The sequence below is a fragment of the Passer montanus genome, unplaced genomic scaffold, assembly GCF_014805655.1.
Source record: "Passer montanus isolate IOZ18808 unplaced genomic scaffold, ASM1480565v1 scaffold49, whole genome shotgun sequence".
In the NCBI taxonomy this organism is placed as follows: Eukaryota; Metazoa; Chordata; class Aves; order Passeriformes; family Passeridae; genus Passer; species Passer montanus.
The window spans coordinates 2,583,655-2,604,613 of NW_024369818.1; the positions used below are offsets into that span (position 1 = coordinate 2,583,655).

Below are 20,959 nucleotides of genomic sequence, written 5' to 3' on the forward strand. Positions count from 1 at the left end.
ACACATCCACACGTTCAGATACATTCAGAGTTAGCAGCAGAATTCTGCTGCTTTTACCCATAATAAGTCAACACTAATGCAAGTAATAAAATATGTGACTTAAATGTGACTTAAATGTGACTTAAAATGAATCTGCAAAGAAACAACGAGTCAACACTAATGCCAGTCACGTAAAATATGTGACTTAAATATGACTTAAATGTGACTTAAAATGAATCTGCAAAGATCTCTGATGTGGCACTTAGGATTTTGATTCAGTTTCACACCACAATAATAATTATAGACAGAAAAAAAATCTTCCTTTCCCCTCATCCCTTTCCATCCTAACTCCTCCTAAGTCCTGAATGACCTTGGCTGTGCAGACACTGGCCAAGTCTGGTTGTCAGAAAATCACAAAATTTTGAGTAATTTCCAACTACTCAAATGCCCGAAATGTTCAAAGGAAAGGAATTCCCAAATTCCGGTCACCTGGTTGAAGTTCATTTGCTTGTCTGAAACACACATGCCCAAGTCTCTGGAAAAAAAACAGAATTTGTCTTTCTCATAGAAGAGAGGGAGGGAAAAAACAGCAGCACATGGATAGTGCAGATCCAGACCTAGGAAAAGTATTTTTGTGTGGGAAAACCTATTATTGGAGCCTTTCATATCACAGCCCAGGAGGAAACAGAGAACAGGAGCAGAGGGAACCTCATCCAGCCATGGAAGTTCTCTCGGGAAAGGATGAAAACAATGCTGAGAACAACAGACCAAAATTCAGCTCATGATTCTCAGCTGGAATTCAGCGATCCAAAATCAAACCTCATACCTCTGATATCATCATTCAGCTTTCATTGGAAATAAGTGATTTCAGCTTGAATGAGCACCTCCCTTGGAAATGAGAACACAACTGAATAAAACCTATTTATAAGATTGGAAAAAGTCAATAATGCCCCTGCAATATTTCTGATATCACACTTAATATCCATCTCTATGCATATAAATAAATGAATTTGATTTACATGTGACTATTTATGAAATAAGCAGAAGCTCACAATTTGAAGAAAATACAAATGTGTCATTTTGCTACATTTTCAGTGGTAAAATTTAAGAATATGAGTCTATTTAGTAGGAAAAAATGTATTTCAGAATACTGAGAGACAGTACAGGAATGAGTAAAATAACCTAGTGAAAGGATCATAGCACTAAAACTCAAAACTGCACTTTTCATATTTGTATCCTCACCTCCAAATCACCAAGAGTCATTTTCTCACATATTGAGAACTCAGTACACTCTCAGAAGGGAAGACAAATCTTCCCAAAAATCAAATAATGTGGCAGATTGAAATCCTTAGAGCCTGGCTATCTTTCACAGCAAGAGATATTGGGATGGGCACATCTCTGCAGTTTCAATATTTTCTGCCTAGAACCTTTGTTAATTGAATGTGTGATAAATGTGGATGGACACCCTCGTGCTCCCTGTATAGACAGGCAAACCAAATACAAACACAGATATAAACACCCCCATGTGCATGGAATCATCATTGGAAAACTCATGGCTCCTGGAATTCCTGCTTAGATTTCTCTGAAAACATTGTAGACAAAAGAAATGTGCTGCTAAAGAGTTGGAGGTTTACAAAGGGGCGTATCCCTTCATATTTCTTCTTGTAAAGCTTACGTGTGGTTAAGTTATTTAATAATCATAGCTCCTAAACTGTGAAAAATGCCAGTCTCTGTAGAGGCTTGGTGGTGGGCATGCATTAAGCAAACAGAGCAGAGATGTATTTAAAAACAGTGCTTCTCCAGAAGGTACACAATATAATATATATATAACAAATATAATCGTCAAACCAAATTTATTTTAGAAATAGATAAATAAGACATAAAAGGAACAGTGCTCAGTAATTCAATATGAAAGCAAAAATATATATTCAAATCATTTGTTAAAAAGATTTTACAAATAATACGTACGACCAGGATACACCATAAATATATGTTTTATGGTAAAATGGGAAATCACCAGAAAAGTGTAACAAAAAAAACCAAACCCTGCAGCATTACAGTTTATGTTAAAAATATAATTCTATTTACATCACAAACCAGTTTTGTTCCTGACAGCCCCCTACTGCCCTTCAGAAGTCCCTCACTCAATTGAACTCAGAAGGATTTAAATCCCCCAAATTCCTGCAGTGCCTCGCTTGCTCTCAGGGGTGTTTGAGGTCGGGTGGGAGGGAGCTTTGGTAGACACACAAATCAATAAAAATTCCAGAATAATTGGCAACCCAGCACTGGCTGCTGTGCTGGAGGGCTGCAAGCAGCCGTGGGATCACTGATACCTAAAAGTGGCAATAAATAAAGACGTTTTCTCTTTGTTCAGCCCCACATTGCACTGGAGCTGACCCACAGCTCTGGGGCTCTCCCTGCAGACAGAGCTGGCTGCTCTGGAGATGGGGCAGTGAGCACCAGAGAAAAGGGGAAATCCTTGAGAAGTTTGTACTGAGGTGACTGTGATAATTGCAGGCTGAAGTATGATGAATATATTGACATTCCAAAGAAAATATAATGAGTTGTCAAGTTCAAAAGTAACATTTGGTCAACTCAGTGATTCAGTCTGACTTTTAAGCAGTCAGAAAAAAAAATATTTCTGTAACTGAAAACATTTGAGAAATAGAGTTGGTTTTGAAACACATATCTAGCTTTGATTCAGGATACTAATACTAATTAAAACAAAAAACAAAGAAATTTCTGGCTGGCCTTCATCACAGAAAAGTGTAGAAATTAATATCCAGCACACACACATATTTGGTCAAAAACCATTAGGATTTCACGTACCCATTCAACCATCAGGAGGAAATGAGCTCTGAACAAGTTTCATACCAGTCTATGAAAAAACAACCTTTGAAAAAGTGATACTTAGATGTAAGAAAACAAAAATTGAAACAGACAAAGCACATGAAACTGAGCCACTTAAGAGGTTTCTGGCTTTCTCTTAGGGCATTTGGAAGGTTCTCATGTTTGGCTGGGCTGACTCATGAGAGAACCAGAGGAGGGAGATTATTGATTTGGACCAGTAATTAAACCACGTGATGTACCTTTTATTTCATTTATGTAACTTTTGGGCATTTTAAAATCATCCTAGATGCTTTTAGAATTATTTATTGGTAGACTAGAATGATAGGACCAGTGTAAAACTAGGAAAAAGTTAGAGCTTCAGATAAGTTAAAAGCAAAGGAACTCAAAATGAAGTATACTCTTCTCTGAAAGCACACAACTGGCACATCTGGTACAACAAAGATACTTATCAAAGGTTCTCTTCATACTCAGAGTAAGAAAGCAGGCACTTTTAGAAGGTATGCAGTCCTAAAATCAAAATAATCTGCTAGAGCCTATCTATGCCTTGTCACCACCAGAGAAAAAAAACTGAGGACAACTACCTGTGCACTTTAGATAACTAAATTTCATTATTAAAAAAAAAAGAAATCCCAAAAAAGGTTTGAATGTAAGCATTGAAATGATTTGGTACTTCTCTTAATGAACCATTAAGTTTCTATATAGGGGTTTTCTTAAAAGGGAAATCCAACCTAATTCTCATAAGGAGAAAAATCCAAAGACTCAAACCAGACACGCAAAGCCTGTGCAGTCATCCTGTCTGCCTGACAAAGCACTGTGAATGGGGCCCAGGGGCTGGAACTCAACCATCACTGGATGTTCCCATCACCCACCCAGGAAACACCAGAAATCAGGAGCAGCGTGAGGGACCCCAAACAGCACTGCTGGGAGAACCCCAGAATGAACTTTAAACTGGCCGAGCTGTGGCACTGAGTCAATAAATGTCACTGCACGTCCGACCACTGGGAGTGTTGGGGGATTTCAGTTTGAAGCATAAATGCTGCAAGGCTGCTAAAAATAGGAAGAGCAAAATTGTCTGACAGGTACATGAAGTTCTTCCCAGGAAAATGATCCCATCAAGGGAAATGAAAAGCTCTCTGTAACAGTCATAGCTATAATTATGCGATACAATATGCTGAATTACAATACGTACTTCATTATTAATAGAATTTATTTTACAGATCAAATAGCCAAATACACATTGGTTTTTTTTTTAAAGAGCCAGATAGCAAATGTGGAGCAAACTATAGGCAACAGTCATGGTAGACATTCTGCAGTCCAAGAACTGAGGCAACGTGAGTATTAAGTACAAGCCTATAAATATCTTTACATCAAACATACAGTAATGTGTAAGATTCCATGTTGTAGTCTAATTCATGAATCATTAATAACTTTTTTCTTTAAAAGAACGTTCTATATACTGCATACATCCCAGTTAAAAGCAGTGTCTGTATTTCATTTTATTCTAGCAAACTAATATTACATGTCTTCATATAAGTGCAGAAAACAGGGTTCTTTATACTCCTTTGCTTCCTAAGAGATTTTGCATTGCATATGAAATTCTAATATTATAGATGATACATATTAAGCATTACTCCCTAAAATGTGAGGCAATATACAAGAACTTGCAACCAACCTTCCAACAAAGCTATGATACTCAAGTTTTATTTTGTAAATGAGCCGTGATAAATAGCAAATGATAATATAAAAAACTTCAGTTAAAAAAAAAAAGAAACAACAAACAAAAAAGCCAACCAACCAACCAAAAAAAAAAAAAACTTTCTAGAAGAATAATAGGGGAGGAAAAAGAAACAACAGTAGGCCATTTACCCCCATGTGCTGGCTAACAGTGAAAAAATTATGTCTACTATTTCCTATTTTATTACACTGAAAACCAAGCCACTGGATTTATGACTTTTTTCTTTTTAAATAAAAACACTTCAAAAGGTTAAATGTTTGGCACCTGTTAAATAGACATTATCTAGACTTCAGCAAGCAAAATGAAAATTAAATTTTTAAAAGTTATGTGAGTGCTTTCCAGTTATTTAAAAGGTGACCATTTATTACAAAATGTTGTGGATAAGAAAGCAGGAAGTACTAGCTTTTCACTACTACTATTGTGCCTAAAAAATGAGAAAGCAGTGACTTGATCATTTCTATTTATGATCCATAGCAGCAATATCATCATTAAAAATATTATGGATACATATAAATAACACTTAACTCTTAATATGTGTAATGGTGCTATAAGTGACAACAACTCAGTTGTTTTTTCTTTTAAATGCAGGGAGTATAAAGAACTTTACATTCTCTTTTAAACATATGAATAAAATTTATTGCTCCCTTTCAATATATTCATAGAAACAAAATTCCTAATTGTTTCAACTAAAAAATAAATAAGGAAAAAAAAATCTGGGACAAGAAGATGATTACAAGCAAAATAAATTTACCATAATCACCAACTGTGAAGAAGGATGGGTCACATTACTTTTGTTTTCTTAGCAAAACTACGTTATAGAACACTATAGCACAACGTACTAAAATTTCTTTGTCTTTTCCTTTTAAAAAAGATCCTTGCCCTTGATACCTTTCAGTAGGGCAGCTTGAACAGTTCATGGTCACTTCCAAACCCCTCTGGAGATGAGACGATAAATTTCTTCTGCAACCAGAGCCAGGACAAAGGGCTTTCTCGTGCTATTTCCTTGTTTCCATGTTTGCTGGCTTAACATCATTGAGTACACGTACGACTTCAGTACATAACATCAGCTGCGATGGCCTTCAGAGCTGGCAAACAGAGAAACAGCATGAGAAAAGCCCTTTCCTGCAGCATTTGCACCATAAATTGTCACTTTCGCTTCCAAATTTCTACCAAAGCTCAAAGCACTGCGCGGTCTGAGATGTTCTAAGCAACCAACCACTCCTGGTGTGTCTGTGCTGCCAGCACAGGCAAGGGTGTCTACACACAGAGCACAAATGCTGCAGCAGAAGGAGACACAGAAATAGCTTCTACGGGTATTATTCTAAGTTTCTTACTCCTTTTTTGCTTTATCCACTCAAACCCAAAGTGCTGCTGCAAGGTTAGAGCTGTCAGAAGGCTGCTGCACCACCTAGAACATGTTCTACAGGGTTTTTGTGGGCTTCATGCAAAAGCATTGCTCCTAAAAGCATAAAAATATTTTTAATTTGAAGAATTATTTTGCATCCTTAATCTACATTTATCATCAACAGGATTAGTCCTAAGGATCCACAGAAATTAAGCCATTCTGATCAATTATTTGACAGAAAAGAAAGCGCTGTCAATACCACAGTCCCCAAGACACCAGCCACTCACTGGTCAGGAAATTGCTATCAACTGCAGATTATTGAGTGCAATACCTTCTGGGAGAAACAGGAAAATAAACAAGTGGGAAAATTAAACCAAAGTCAGACTTCACTGTTAGCAATGGTTTATGGTTAAGTAAGACATTTGAAACAGCACAGTTGGGTCACAAGGAGAAAAAAGTTAACTTTTCAGTTATCCCACTGAAAAAAATGATGTGAAATGCGCTTAATGCTTGAAAAATGACATTGTGTCTACCCGGAGGCAAGTGGCTATTGGAGAGGAGCTGTGTGTCATTCTGGCTTGCACAAAAATCACTCAGATATTAATGCTGGAACCTCATTTACCAACCTCAGTATAAACACAGTCAATGACCTCTTACTGGGGAAAAAAAAAAAAAGAAAAAAGTGCCTTTCTTTTCTCTGAATTTTTTTTTTTTTGTCGTACTCAAAATCTTTCATTATTTCCCCACGCAAAATACAAATTTCTTTTTTTGACTCCTTTTCTTGCTCTGTTTTTGTCTTCTACTAAGGGCACTTTCCAGATACCTGCCTCCATGCTTTTCTAGGGAAAAGTATTAAGAAATTGTTGAAGGTCTTCTGCCAGTGTTGCACAGAGGAAAAGCATTTTCTTGACCAGCTTTACTTTAGTGATGCACATTTAAATAATTGCTTGTTAACTTCTGACTCACACACTTTGACTCATATTTCAATTAGAAATCTCTTCTCCAATTTTTTTTTTTTTTTTTGGTGAAATGAGTGTACATGGCAGCAGATCAGAACCACAAGCAAAATTAAGGTAAAATGATGAGAATACTTAGAATCATAGTAATCCATTTCAAAATGGCTTTTACGAAGGATTTATACCAACAGTTATTTAGCTAAAATTTAGGAGAAAATGTTCTTTGTGTGCAATTTACTCTGTATCTGTCAATACAGAACACCAGTGCTATGTCTGTTTTACACCTCAGAGCATCAGCCTTGCCTACTGATTCTAAATTAAACTCACTGTTATTACACAAAACAAAAATTCCTGCAGCTAAAGATTGATAAAACAGGTGAGTTTCAGAGCTGTTCTTTTCAATATTCCTTCCACTCACATCCTGAGCACACTGTTCTCATGGTGTAATGACACAACACCACATTTTAAATCAGAAACCCAAATACCCCATAACTGTAAGCAGGTCTAAGCAGGCAGTGACAGAATCACAGAATTGAGGCAAAGGGGGTCCCAAATGCAATATATTTGAGATGAGGGCTACATCCCATTCAGGTTCCTGCAAGGAGTGTAATGTCTGCCTCCATCAGCTCCTAACAAACCAGCAGAGATCACTGTGCCACCTGAAATTTCTATTCCTAAGTGTGGATAAGTTCAGAGGTGAGAGAATCCCGCCAGCTGAACTCCACTAATGAAGACTTGCGTCAGCAAACGTGACAGAAATCCATCTCCCTGCCTGCTCCCTCCCTCAGCAGCTTCCCCACCGTGGTGCAATGTCCAGGCAGTGCAGCTGACCTCACTGACAGACCAAAGGCCCATGGGGTGCAGGGAGAACCCCCCAATAAACCAGAAAATCCCAGATGCAGAGCATGTTGCACCTTCCAGCTCCTCCAGTGGCAGAGGTGCTGCCTCAAAGGGCACTAAAGTCCCCTAAGTCAGAAAAATCTTGTTCTGGGGTTAAAGATGACAACCCAAAAAGACCACAGGACCTGAGTGTAAATTTGCCAAGATTTCCCTGTAGTTTGCATTCTCCTGCTTCCAAACAAGAGGCAGATCTGAAGTAGCATCAGTAAAAGAAAGGGACAAGAAGAAGGAGGATGCACGGCAGGTTCTGATGAATCTTTGCAGCTTTAGCTTCTTTGAATCAAGCTGCCACAGATAACACTGTGCTCTATAATTATGCATGTTTTGACTAGACAGGCTGATACCTAGGCAGGCATTTGAAATGTCTGAATGTTGTTTTAAAGTGCATGAGCAAAGATTTCAGATTTTGAAATTGTGTTACATGAAAATGAGACTGAAGCAAACTCCTCTCCCTTCTCATCATTCCCATGCAAATGCAAAGAGAATTAGAAGATTTGTGTCACTGTGGAACACTTCACACAGTTTGCTCCCACTAAGGTGAACGTCAAAAATAACTGAGCTTTTACAAAGCTTGCAGACAAATAAACTTTAAAGATGCTCTATGTTTCTACACCAAAGAAAATTTCTGTGAGGCCCACAACTGCCAAAACAATGGAAATCTGATGACATGGAAAGTCAGCTGATTTTTATAATACTCCAGATATTCTAGTTTGAGAACCCTTATTATGAATAAGCCCCTTCACAATTTATCACTTGGTAAAACTCCTTTAAAAGAATAATCTCTATCACATCCCTCTAAAAAGCATGCTACTCTGAAAGTCTATTGTCACTGGTCGTGATTAACTCCTCCTGGTAACTTCAGAATAACATCAGCACCTCTGCCCCTTGCCCTCTCTCACGTACAAAAAGAGCAAAATTTGACCTCTCTCTTAGGGGACATTGCAGGAGGAACACATTTTCCCTCTTCAGTTTCCTGCAGTTTATGATTCAAAGTGTCCTCAGCTGCTTCAGGAGTCTCCAATTGCTTCCCCATAAAAATTTCAGCTGTGCCACTGCTGTATTTATTTGCCCACATGACCACTAAAGAGATATTTTGAGGGTTTTTAGTAGAAAAACCTTTCCCTCTTTGCTTGCATGCTTTTTGAGTACAACTGCTATAATGGCTTTCTGTCATTTTATAGATCACTTAGACAAATTTAGCAGTAAAGCAAAGGCATAATTTCCTTTCTTTAAAGACCCGAATCAATACCATTCAGACAGACAGAAAATTTAGAGCTTCCAAAGCAAACATATATTTTTAGCTGTAACACAATATTATTTCGAATATCTGAGTGGAAAGTCTTGCATGGGCAAACCTAACAACAGTTGAGATGTGCAGCCTATAAAAATATCAGTCCCCATTACAAACTGAAGAGACACTTCACAGGGAACAGAACCTTCTTCAGGCTCCTTCAGAACTTTTGGCTTGTAAAATACCTTCACTATGGTAAAAGTGATGAATGATGATATTTTTCCCTCACATCAGACATCTTATTTTCACTTTTCAAAGCAGCACATCTCCCTTTTTGACTGAACTGACTTGTCCTAGAGTTTTCTGCAAAATCAGAGTGCCTGACCCAAAATAATCCAGAACCACAAGGGTCCTGTTGGTGTCTGAGGCTGAAGGGTGCTGGGACAACAGCTGGAGACAGTTCTGTGCCCCAGGATTATTGCCATTTATATTTGTTTCTCTTTCTTTGCTGGCTAACGGAGACAACTCCCAAGTAGCCCATCCTGAGACACCTTCCAGAGCCCCACAGGAGATAAAACTACCCAGACTAGAAATACAGAGCCAGGGTAGGACTGAGACTGACTTTTAAAAGTTGAGTTTTAAGAAATTCTTTACTTGTTTTTACTTATCAAGAAATAGTCACAGTCAAACACAACACAAAGGATTTCCTCTAATGGCCCAAATTATGTAAATAATGCATCAATTAAATTAAATAAATTTAATTATTTTTTAATGTGAATTCATGCGTTTAAAGGTGAGTGCTGTTTCCAAATTAGTGTAAAGGTGATTAGTTACCCTTTCTCCAAACAAAGCGTTCACTTTCATGCAGAAAAATATCTCTGAAAGAAGGATAGCTGCAATTTTAACAAAATCAGTACAAACAGTAACCATAATCTCTTTTTTTATCTATTCACCATATCATCCTAACAATGTTAGGTGCAGCTCTATGAAGATAAGCTGGTATCAGCTAGTGAGCATTAAAAAAACCCCACAGTTCTATTCTGCTTTTCCAGATAGGAACCCCCTGTCACAGAGCTTTAAGGCACAGATAAAAGGAAATGCTCTTTCCCCCAGCCAACTTCTGCAGAAGAGAATTGCTTCCCATGCCACTTTCTAGGTTTTTACTGCCACAGAAGGAACTTTGAGAGTCACGAGCTTGCTTTCTTTGTTAGCAGCATTACTGCACGACAAAGCACGTTTCAGCAGACAATGGCAGAACCTTTTTGACTCACAGGAACTGTACCAGAACTCCATTGAAAAATCACTTAGATCAGACCTACAGAAATGCTGAAAACAGCACTGCCCTCTGCTCAGAGTTATGGGAGTTCAAACAGATGAACAAGCTGGCAAGAGGCTTTTCTGATATGCAATTTAACTTAACACACCTAAATACATTTCTTAAAAAATACTATCCACAGTGATATAGATTACCATGCAAATTTGTGTTGGTAAATAGAACGAAACATAATAAAATAAACAACATATCCTGAAATTTTCAAAGATATGATGACTGCTCTAAATGAGAAGCTTTTTTTATGAATGTTATCATTACAGCTGTAATAAAACAAAAAAATCCAGCTGGAAGAAGAAATTTACCAGACTTAGTCATGCTGAGGATTTGTTCCTGAGCAATATATTAAGTTAAACATATTATCAAGTTAAAATATAGTATCAATAATAAAACAAACACTCCTGAAGTAAGTGTTACTTTAGTGATTAATTCCTTGACCAACTAAAGGTTAACTAGAAAACTATCCCCACTGAAAACTTTGTGATACTTGGGAAGAAAGAGAAGCAAACAGAAAACCAGAAAAGTTTTATTAAACTGTTCAAAATATGGATAAATATTAGATTCTATTTCCAGTGACTTAAAGCTTTCCTGTAGGGTCTTGAAGAATAAAGGGTAGTTGAGTTCTTAATTTATTTTTAATTTTAAGCTGACGATTCTTTAGACATGTCCTTTGTTGTATTGCACTTCTAAGAAGCTAATACCTGGCTTATCAGGCAGAGCAGCAAATAAGTAAGGTAAATATGCTGATGCTTCTAATTTTTCCCTAACTTTGCCTGTCAGCTGTCATTTCACCAGATTTAAGGCTCCTTCCAGTCTGAAAATACCTGAAACTCTCGGAGGAAAATCCTTGCCTGCTCCTGAGAGACCTTGAAGCAAAGCTATGCCCAAATGAAGGCTGCAATTCCAGACTCCATTAATATTAAGAACCACTTATGAGCTCCTCTAAAGCTTATTGCTTTCCACCTAGATTGTTTGGATCCTGGAGCACACCAGCCTGGAGAGGACAGTCCCACTCGGGGCCCTCCCAGCTGCTCGAGGTCCCACAGCGAGGTGGGAAGTGCCATGCTGCCATCTGCAGTCAGGACACCACCACAGGGATCTCTGCCTGCTCCATCTCCTCACAGACAATGCTCTTTTCCCTTCTCATTTTCTCCCTAACCACTCAGGAAGCTGGAATTGTCTGTTTTACAACGCCTTCATCAAATATGAACTCTCAAAGCTTTACTCCTTGCAGGAGAACTTATCTTGCAGCGCTTCAAACTGGAGTTACAGGATTGGCAAAGCAAGGAGGGAAGGAGGGAGAAAGCACCTTAAAATTCCATTACCTGTCTGGTGTGTATGGGGCCTGGGGTCTTGAAGCCTCCTTGACAGCTGCATTCAGAAACACTGTAAGGGTCCGAGCTGCTGGATGAGCACTTGGAAAGTGAGTCACAGCCCACCACAAAGGTGTTATCTAGAGGCAATTCCTGAATGACATGGTGCTTCTTGGGGGGTACAGGAGTCTCAGGTTTAATTTGAAAGGTAGGCTGCGGAGAAGCAGACTTGTAGTGCTTTGCTAAGTCTGGGCTATCAGGTTTAAATGTGGTTGGTGTGGTGGCCCAGTTATATTTTCCCATAGTCTGTTCTTCTAGCTCTACAGGAATGTCTAAAGTGCCATTTATGTGCTCGTGGCCAGGATCATCAGGCTTAGATTCTTCAATAGTCACAAAGTTGAGGAGGAGACTCTTTGGAGAGCGCTTCTTCTTCTTCTTCTTTTTCTTGATCTGCCTATTCTCTTGGTTGGGGGAAACCCATTCACCACTCTGCTTATTTTTTTGGACAACCTTGTGCCTGGGCGTCTGGCGGCACCGGACTAAAGCGGTAACAAAAATTACCAGAATAACTGTCATGGTGCCTGCAATAATGGCAATGATGATCTTGACGTAATCATTGGTCTGTGGGGTTATCTCACCATCCCCAATGTTCTGGCCAACTGGAGTTTCCATATTCCTACGCACCAGCTCTTGCACGTAGGAGCTGTTGGTGACCGTCTCGTTCACAAACAAGTGCACAAGAGCTATGGTGTAAAGAGACTCCGGCTGTCCCAGGTCATTCACCTTGATCACCAGTCTGTGCAAGCCATGGTCTGATGTAATTACCTTCTCTTTCAAAGTGATATTGCCTGTTAATTGGTCAATGGTAAACAAGCCCCTGGAGTTCCCACCTATGATGCTATAGCGGAGCTCTGCGTTCATTCCCGTGTCATTATCGACTGCAAAGACTTTAGTGACTACAGACCCCGGGCTGGCTGACGTTGGGACCAACTCATAGGAATAATTAGATGAGGGAATAACAAAAACGGGCCTGTTATCATTTACATCAACAACATTGATGGTCACTTTGGCAGTTGAGGAACGCTGCAGTCTTCCTCCATCCACCGCTTTCACCTGGAAAGTGTACGACCCCTGCTGCTCCCTATCAAAGGTAATATTAGGCCTTATTACACCAGTGAGTGGATCTATAATGAAATTATCTCTACCATTTAAGATAGAGAGAGTGACTGCAGCGTTGTCTCCCGCATCAGCATCCGTAACTGTGATAAGCCCCACTGTGCCATACATGGGCAGGTTTTCTGGCACATAGAAATTATATTCATTATGTGTGAAAGCAGGGCTGTTATCATTCTGGTCCAGCACTGACACCGTCACGGTAGCATTGGTCTGCAAAGGTGGCATCCCATTATCCTTAGCCAGCACAGTGAAAGAGTACCTGTCCTGCTTTTCTCTGTCCAGCTTTCTCACTGCTGTCAGGATGCCTGTGCGGCGGTCCAGGTTGAAAATTGGGGGTGCATCGGAGCCCAGGATGTAGCTGATCTCGGCATTCCGCCCGCTGTCAGCATCTGTAGCACTGATCTTGGTCAGCTGAGTACCAGGAGCGTTGTTTTCAGGGATGGAAAGGCCGATGATAGGCTGTGTGAAAACTGGGGCGTTGTCGTTTTCATCTTTAATTTTGATCAGGAGCATTGCAGACTGATTTAAGGGAGGCTTCCCTGAATCTGAAGCCACTATTTTGATGGCGTATTCCCGTGTAGCTTCATAGTCTAGAAACGTGGCTGTCTCCAGGAGAAACTGATTATCAAACACTGGTTTTAGCCTGAAAGGAACATCATGGTCTGTAAAACAGGTAACTTTCCCATTCTGATCAGCATCCTTGTCCATCACTGTTATCAAGGCAATTTTTGTATTAAGGGGAGCCTTCTCAGACAAAAGCACTGTTCCATTCACGGGGTTGATGATGTACCTGGTGTCTATTGACGGGACATTGTCATTAATATCTGTGACATTAACAGTCACCGTTGCTCTTGAGGGAGTGGAGCTGCCATCGCTCGCCAGAACAGTCAGCTTGTGCACAGGGGACTCCTCCCTGTCCAGCGGCTCCCTGATGGTGATGAGGCCAGTGGTGTTGTCGATGGCAAAGAGCCTTTTGGCCAGGCTGGAGATCTGGTTGCTGAAGTAGAAGTGGATTTGTGCATTGGAGCCCAGGTCTGCGTCGGTGGCGTGGAGCTGGGACACGGAGGTGCCCACGGGGGCATTTTCGGGCACGCTGACCTCGATGTCGTTCTCCTTGAAGACCGGGCGGTTGTCGTTGACATCGGTCACCGTCACCTGCAGGATGGCAGTGCTGGACCTCGGGGGGCTCCCACCATCTTCAACTTTGATTTTCATCACATAGGTGTCCTTCTGCTCCCTATCCAGGATCTGCTGGACAATCAGTTGAGGCCACTTATCTCCCTCAGGTGTCTCAGTTATGTCAAGACCAAACACATTTTGACCCTACGAGACACAGAAAGAACACACTTTAGCTCGACAGTGTATTTAAAAAGAAAAATATCCCATTGTTTTTTTCTGAAATTGTCATGGAATATGTATTTATGCATATACTCTATACAGGAATATTTATTTCTATATTCAAGTTTATTTTTCCATATCTAGTTTTGCTTTAAGCTCCAGAGCCTTGAGAAAGCTTCAGAGCAAACATAGCAATAAACAGATATTTTAGAAAAAGGGGAAATGTGACAGTGATGGTGATCTTTTTCATACAGATTCTCTATTTCTGAAGAAAAGTTATTAAATTCCTGGACTGATGTAATTCAGTTTCTCTGTTGTATGAGTGAGTGTGGAAATGAGGAAGGACGCCAAAGTTCAGCCACTGGAGGACCTATTCCAATACTCAATTTCAAAGAAACCAACAAAGAAAAAGGGATTACTTCTCTGTTTGTGGAGTAACTCTGGACATGATCTGAAAACATTAGCACAAAAAACCAAACCAAAACAAAAAAGACAACCAACCAAACCAAAAACCCTACCAAACCAATACCATCATTGATAAAGTGCTTACTACATAATTCAGATGTCAGATGATACAGACAAAAGTCCTAACAGTTCCTCAGAAATATATTTAAAAACTCATTAAAACTATGCCTGCATTCATCGCTATATGTTTTATATTTGTAGTGAGATTACAATCCCAGTGAAAAAAGAAGACCTCTTTTCATTTCAAAAATATCACAGAACTGCAAGATCAATTTGAAAATGATCAATATTTTTCATGGGTTTGTTGAACATCTCTGGAACTGCACCAAAATGCTACATATATTGCACAAACACAGCTTTAAAAAAAAACAGTAGTGCTGACAAATCTGCTAAAATAAATATTGGAATCTAGAGCTAAATTCCCTCTCTCTTCTGCTGTCTCTTCAGACAAGCAGGAATGAAGAACAGTGTCATTAAGCTCTTTTCTCATATCTCACCACGTAGAGGAATGATGTAAAGGCAGTTTTCCAGCCACACCTTCCATAAGGGCAAGGCTAGAATGCAGATGGCTAATGCTGAATGCATGGGATGACCAGAAAAAAGAACACACAAATAAAATTGTGGACTAACCAGGAGTTTCTTTTTATGTGTAATATTTGTAATAATGAACAACTGTTCTTCCTCTGCTTATTCTCTTTCACCCTCACTCAGGTAACTGCCATAGAATCATAGATGGTTTGGGCTGGAAGGGACCTTAAAGATCCTCTCATTTCCACCAGACCAGGACCAGTTGTGCTCTGAAATGGTTTGAGACACTCCAGAACAAATCAAAGAAAATATTCCCAGTCTTTAAGAGTCCTTATTTCTCATGATTTGTAAAAGATTTGTGTTCCCTGTGTCTTGTTACCCACCACTAAGTGAATGCATTTATATCTTCTACACACTTCCAAGCGAGGCTGAACTCTCACTGACTTGTTTCTCAAAGCCAGATTTTGACCCTAGATAAGACATCTTTTATTTCATGGGACAGAACTATTCATCCACACGTGCAAAAATCACTGTGCCACTTGCACAGCATTTGTGGCAACATCAAGTTGCAACTGGGGACAGAATAAAGTAAACTGGAACACAATTTGAAGCAATAAAGCAAATACAGATTTGGCTTCTTTAGCAGAAGGCATGGAAATATAAGCCCTGCAAATTGTTTCTAAATCAAGATATACATTTTGAAGCAATTAGGGTAAATTTTAGAATGGTAATTCTATGCTGCTAGGAAGGAGAGCGTGAGTTTCCTCTTCATATTCAATCTGGCTAGAAGTTATTTGCAATAAATTTCATAATTACAAAGAAATTATAAATTATATATTCTATGCTTTAACATAGATTCCAGAGGAAAGAAAATAACAGAAGCCAGAGTAAAAGCAACCTGTCAGCTCTCTTTACGTCTTTATTTGTACACAGGCTGGCAGATGGGCACTGTTATTCTGTCATTACATCCCACAACTACAAGAACTTGGTACAGAGTTGGAATTCACGTGGCTGTGCGTGTGTGTGCCCATCTCTGCTTTTCTCATCCAGTATGGCAGAGGGGCTTTTCATCATAGCAGATGAGTTTGATATAAAATGTGGTGCTTTAGCTCCCCATTATTAGCTGTGAATGACTAGAGAACAGAAAAGAATGCAAAGATCTCTTCCAAGTTCATTATTAACACTTGAATAATTTTCTGTGGAAAGAAATATTATCTATGTCTATTCCTTCCTATTCATTACAGGTTTAGACATCTTTTAATACCACAGAAAAACCATTACAGAGAAGTAGACTTTCTCTTAACTCTAACAGGAATAACTATTTCAAGTTTTTGAAACAAGAATATTTCATGTTGTTTAAGAGATAAGGTTAGGTGTGATATGCTGCAAATTAACAAACACATTTTCTAAGAACAGATAGTTCTCACATTCTAAACACTCAAAAAAAATTGATGAAACATTCAAGAAATGCATTTTTAAGATTATAAATATCTAATTCTCTCCATTATGAGCAAAAATATTAAGAACTAAAATGAGAAACATGAACAAAACCCTTCAGGATTAATTTCTTGATGTTGAAGTAAATAGCTCTATCCTCACTTAAAATTCAGGGAAGTGAAAATTTCCGTTAGGGTCATATTTCTATTGGGACTGAACTGCACCTCCATCACCACATTATCCCAGGGATCTGAAGGATTTTTTCCCACTGGGAAGGGCAAGAGTCCATTGGAAAAGCACAGTAGATAATTAACAGTTATAAAATAGCTTTCCCCATTAAAACAACCGGTAGAAATAATCTGCTCCATTGATATCTTTCCCCTTACAGAAGAATGGGATTGAGAAATATGAGGGATTGACTATTTAAATTTGAAAATACAATTTAAGCACTAACTATTGGAGGCAAACCAAAGTTATGCCCATCTCAGAGCCTGGATTAGCTTTAAGAAGCTCTGACCCTGCTCACAAGACCCCTTATTGGTGCAATAAAGAGATCTGTTACCATATGCATTTTCCATCACAGCCTTTTCCATGGATTTCCTCTCAAATAATGAAACTTTCTTGTTGAACACTCCCTACTGTGTATATTTACCTGGTCATTTGTAATGGATCCAAATGTCCTTTTCGGAGCTGTTTTGGGCTGTCATGTGAATAAAAAATTAGAGAGTATTTTAAAAATTGCAACATTTAGGTGGTTTCATAAATACATAATCAATGACACACGGACACATAGTGTGGTAAGCTAGAACAGCTCCTAAGTGCTGCAGACAGGACTGGATGTGACAGAGTGCACCAGAATTCTACACACAGATATTGCATTTCATAGCATTTCAGCACAGAGTTCTGTTCAATGTGTGGGGCACTGACTGCCTGGATATTGTTGGGAAGAAAGGGAAAACAGATCAGCTTCTGGTTAATGCTGATAGCAGAGACATGGTCCACTGTGTTCAAAACATCCTGTGGACCTGCACTTGCAGAGCAGCAAATTGGCATAAAGCAGGAATTTCTCAAAGTGGGGAAGGGAAAGAATATCGTGCTAAATAATGCTACAAACCCAAGTGCTTGTAATACAAAGTACTCAGATTGAGAGAAGCCACCAGTGATTATTCCTTAAAACATACAAATTATGTAATTGTGTGTACCAAGTCTCCATTGTTAGCTGACAAAGGGTAGATCAACACTGTCTTCAATCTTCATTCAAGAGAGGATTCTGAACCTCCAGGGAAAGCCCAGGAGCAAAGACAGCTCATTGTTTTGTGGCTACATCTTCACCCTACACTTTTTATCAATTCTTCAAGCACTGTAAATGACAAACACATCACGAGATGTCCTTGGTTCAGCTGAATGTCAAACACAAGTCAGGGGCCCAGCACAGCTCAAACTTTTACTAATATTCTACAGGAGCTCATCTCAATAACTATTCCAACAAGCTAGAAGTACACATTTATTACATGTTAACAATCATCTTAAAAGAAAGCAGGAAGAAGAAGAAAAATATTAAAAGATCGGTTTCTCATCAGAAAGCAAATTAAGTAAGTTGAATTAAAATTAAGTAATTACTTAAATAAAAACCTTTGGCTGAGATGTACTTTTGAGTACAAAGGACCCTAAAATCTTTTCAGAAAGTCCAGAAAATAATGCATGTTTGCTAAATGCTGGTTATTTCACATGGAACAACACAGAAAATCCTTGCAGGGCTTCTGCAGAACTACAAGATGGGTTCCAGACACTTTTTCCTTGCCTGTTTTTCCAAGACATATGGAACTGCTCTGTGACTGTGCTGTCTGTCAGCAGAGAAGAGAGCACAGCAGCACAACTCCAGCTCTGAATGCAGGAAACAGACCACAGTTACACAGTGGACAACTTTTTCTATACAAGCTGAAAACTAAACTTGCAGTTTTCATTCAAAGGCGATACTTTGGCTGTGAAATTGTGAATTACCAAAGCCAAGTTAATGTCTTAAACACAAAATATTCCACATGGTAGGCGATAATGGATCTGTGTGTCTGTAATGGGTGCATATGAATGCACTCAGATCCAAACCAGCCTAAGTGGTGTAGCTCTAATAAAGGTCCCAAGTCTGCTATTACTCACCCAGTGTGCAATTTTCTGTCCATGCATTCTAGAAAATTACCATTTTTTGGACAGCTGTCCTGCTTAAAGGCTCCACAGTCCCTCCTCTCATGACATCCCACAGCTTACAACCCAAAGTTACTGGAAATAAGTGTCATTAGTAGCAGCAGTTACCTTATGAACTGAGTGGCAGAACTTCAAAGGAGAAAAATAACATTACAAAGGTAAGAATTTCTCATAATGCAGACCTCAGCAGATGCAGAGCTGCTTACAGATTTGAAACATTCTCTTTGTCAAAATAATGCTGCCTTTTAATTTGTAGGCCAAGATTTTTAAGGCTTTTGTTCAATTTATGGTTTTCTGTCAATGTCATGCACTGTTTCCTTTGGTTTCCTTTGAAGCAAGAAAAAAGTTTAGCTTGGAATAAACTGAACGTCAGGTTCAGAACCACAGTAAAAAAGGATTTGTAAGCACCTAATTATGCATAAACCTAAAGTCCATTTTCTGCATTCAGAAGCCAAATTAGCTCCATTGCTACGTCAGAGTTGAGGAGATCATATTGTGAGCAATTTAGTTGTAGACTAAAGCTGGGAAATTGAAGCACAGAGACACTTTTATCAATCATCCAAAGTTTGTAGCTGGTCTGAAAAAGGCAGCCTCTTCTGAGTTACTAATCATGTTTAAAATTAAACTTCAGAATGTTGAGCTTTAGAAACGAACTGTTAGAATGCAGCTTTAGAATTGTAAACTTCAAGCAAATTTATTTCATTTAGAGACATTTTCACCAAAATAAGGGAGGTCAACAGCTGCAGGTAACAACCTCGGAGGAAACTTCCCCTCTTAATCTCCTCCATTACAGTTGTTCAGAAATATTCACAGACATCCCACTGAACAAAAAGCTACATTTTCAACACCCTGAGGATATTCAGATTAAGGTATTAAACATGTTTGAGCTTTGCTCTGAATTCCCATGATAAAGCTCCAGACACCTGACGTTTCTGCCTTTGGATTCACTCACTATAGATATATAATGAAGGAAAAAAAAATATAGGATTTATATCAGGCAACAATACAGCCAACAAGTGCATTTTGATATTTGCATTATAGAAGGTGACAGTTACATATTTGCTCTATTTCCTAGCTGAGAGCAGGCACAGAACCGAGGATGTGCGAGGAAGGAAAATAAATGAGAACAAGGCTCCAGTGCAGCGCTGTGCCTTTGGAGGGAAGCACTAACAATTCTGTTCAGCTGCTCAGAACAGCTCCTAAATCACAACCTCATTGTGCCTCGACAGCCACAGGCTCTGTCTGAGCTCCCAGTGGCACGTTTGGAGCTCGGGGTGAGCCCTGCCAGGTGTTGGTGAGGGGTGAACCTGCTGTGCCCTCCCGCTCACAGCCTGCTGCTGAGCACATCAGCGCTGCCAGGAGGAGGGGATTAAACCTGACAGCCCCTTGTACAGCAGGAAATACAAACATCCCAGGCAGCTCTGGAAATTCCTTTCCCCTACAGCAGGGGCTGTGCAGCATCCCCAGCTCCAGTGATTTTATTGGAGACCAGGGGGAATGGGTGTGTGGATTCTGTTCATGGCAAATGGGATAACAAAATATAAAATAGACTGGAATAAAATAGACTTGTGCTTTGCTGCAAAGGAGTACAAACATCTGCAAATCAGCATTCATTAAATTAATGTATAGTTATTATCTCATTCCCTCCTGTACATACATACACACACAAATTCAGTGTGTGTGATATCTTTAAATGCATGGCATCCTCATTAGGAAAAATCCATATTCTAACCCCTGATGCTGCAGCTTTGCCAAGAAGTTGTTTAGCAAGATTTTCTTCTTTGACCTAACACCCTTCTAAAGCTCAAGTTCAGCTGGGAGAAAAATCACTGTATTTTCCCTTTATGCTTCCACTTCTAGGAAAGATTGCTGACAGAACTTCCATCTGAAGAGCAGGAGCATCTCACACACACACGTGGAACCCCCCACACTTCCAGAAACACAAGGAAATTCCTTCATGAGCAGGGACAGCACTTTAATGTCCACGTGTCCCTGCTTTATAAATGTTGATTAAAAAATCCACAGCCTTAAAGGAGAAAATTCACAACCCATGTGAGCAAAAATATAACAGGGTGAGAAAAAAAACTCTAGCAGAAAAGAGTTTACATCCTCCACTTGGAACAGATTTCCCCCAGCTTCCACAAGCAGGCTTTAAGAATTCTAGACCTGTCACAACT

The 20,959-nt window shown here is 39.3% G+C and overlaps 1 protein-coding gene across 4 annotated transcripts in view; it reads right to left on the bottom strand.

Moving 5' to 3' along the window:
* The window catches only part of PCDH11X (protocadherin 11 X-linked), a 421,119-nt gene that overhangs the window by 340,499 nt on the left and 59,661 nt on the right, over window positions 1-20,959 (bottom strand). For 2 of the 4 annotated variants that reach the window (XM_039722626.1, XM_039722628.1), the window contains exons 3-4: window positions 17,236-17,283; window positions 11,652-14,138 (exon numbers count right to left, since the gene is read on the bottom strand). In XM_039722626.1, coding sequence (XP_039578560.1) covers window positions 11,652-14,138; window positions 17,236-17,283 — 2,535 coding nt within the window. Of the gene's footprint in view, window positions 1-1,815; window positions 5,650-11,651; window positions 14,139-17,235; window positions 17,284-20,959 lie in introns of those variants that run through there. The other 2 variants (XM_039722629.1, XM_039722627.1) reach the window with 2 other exon arrangements.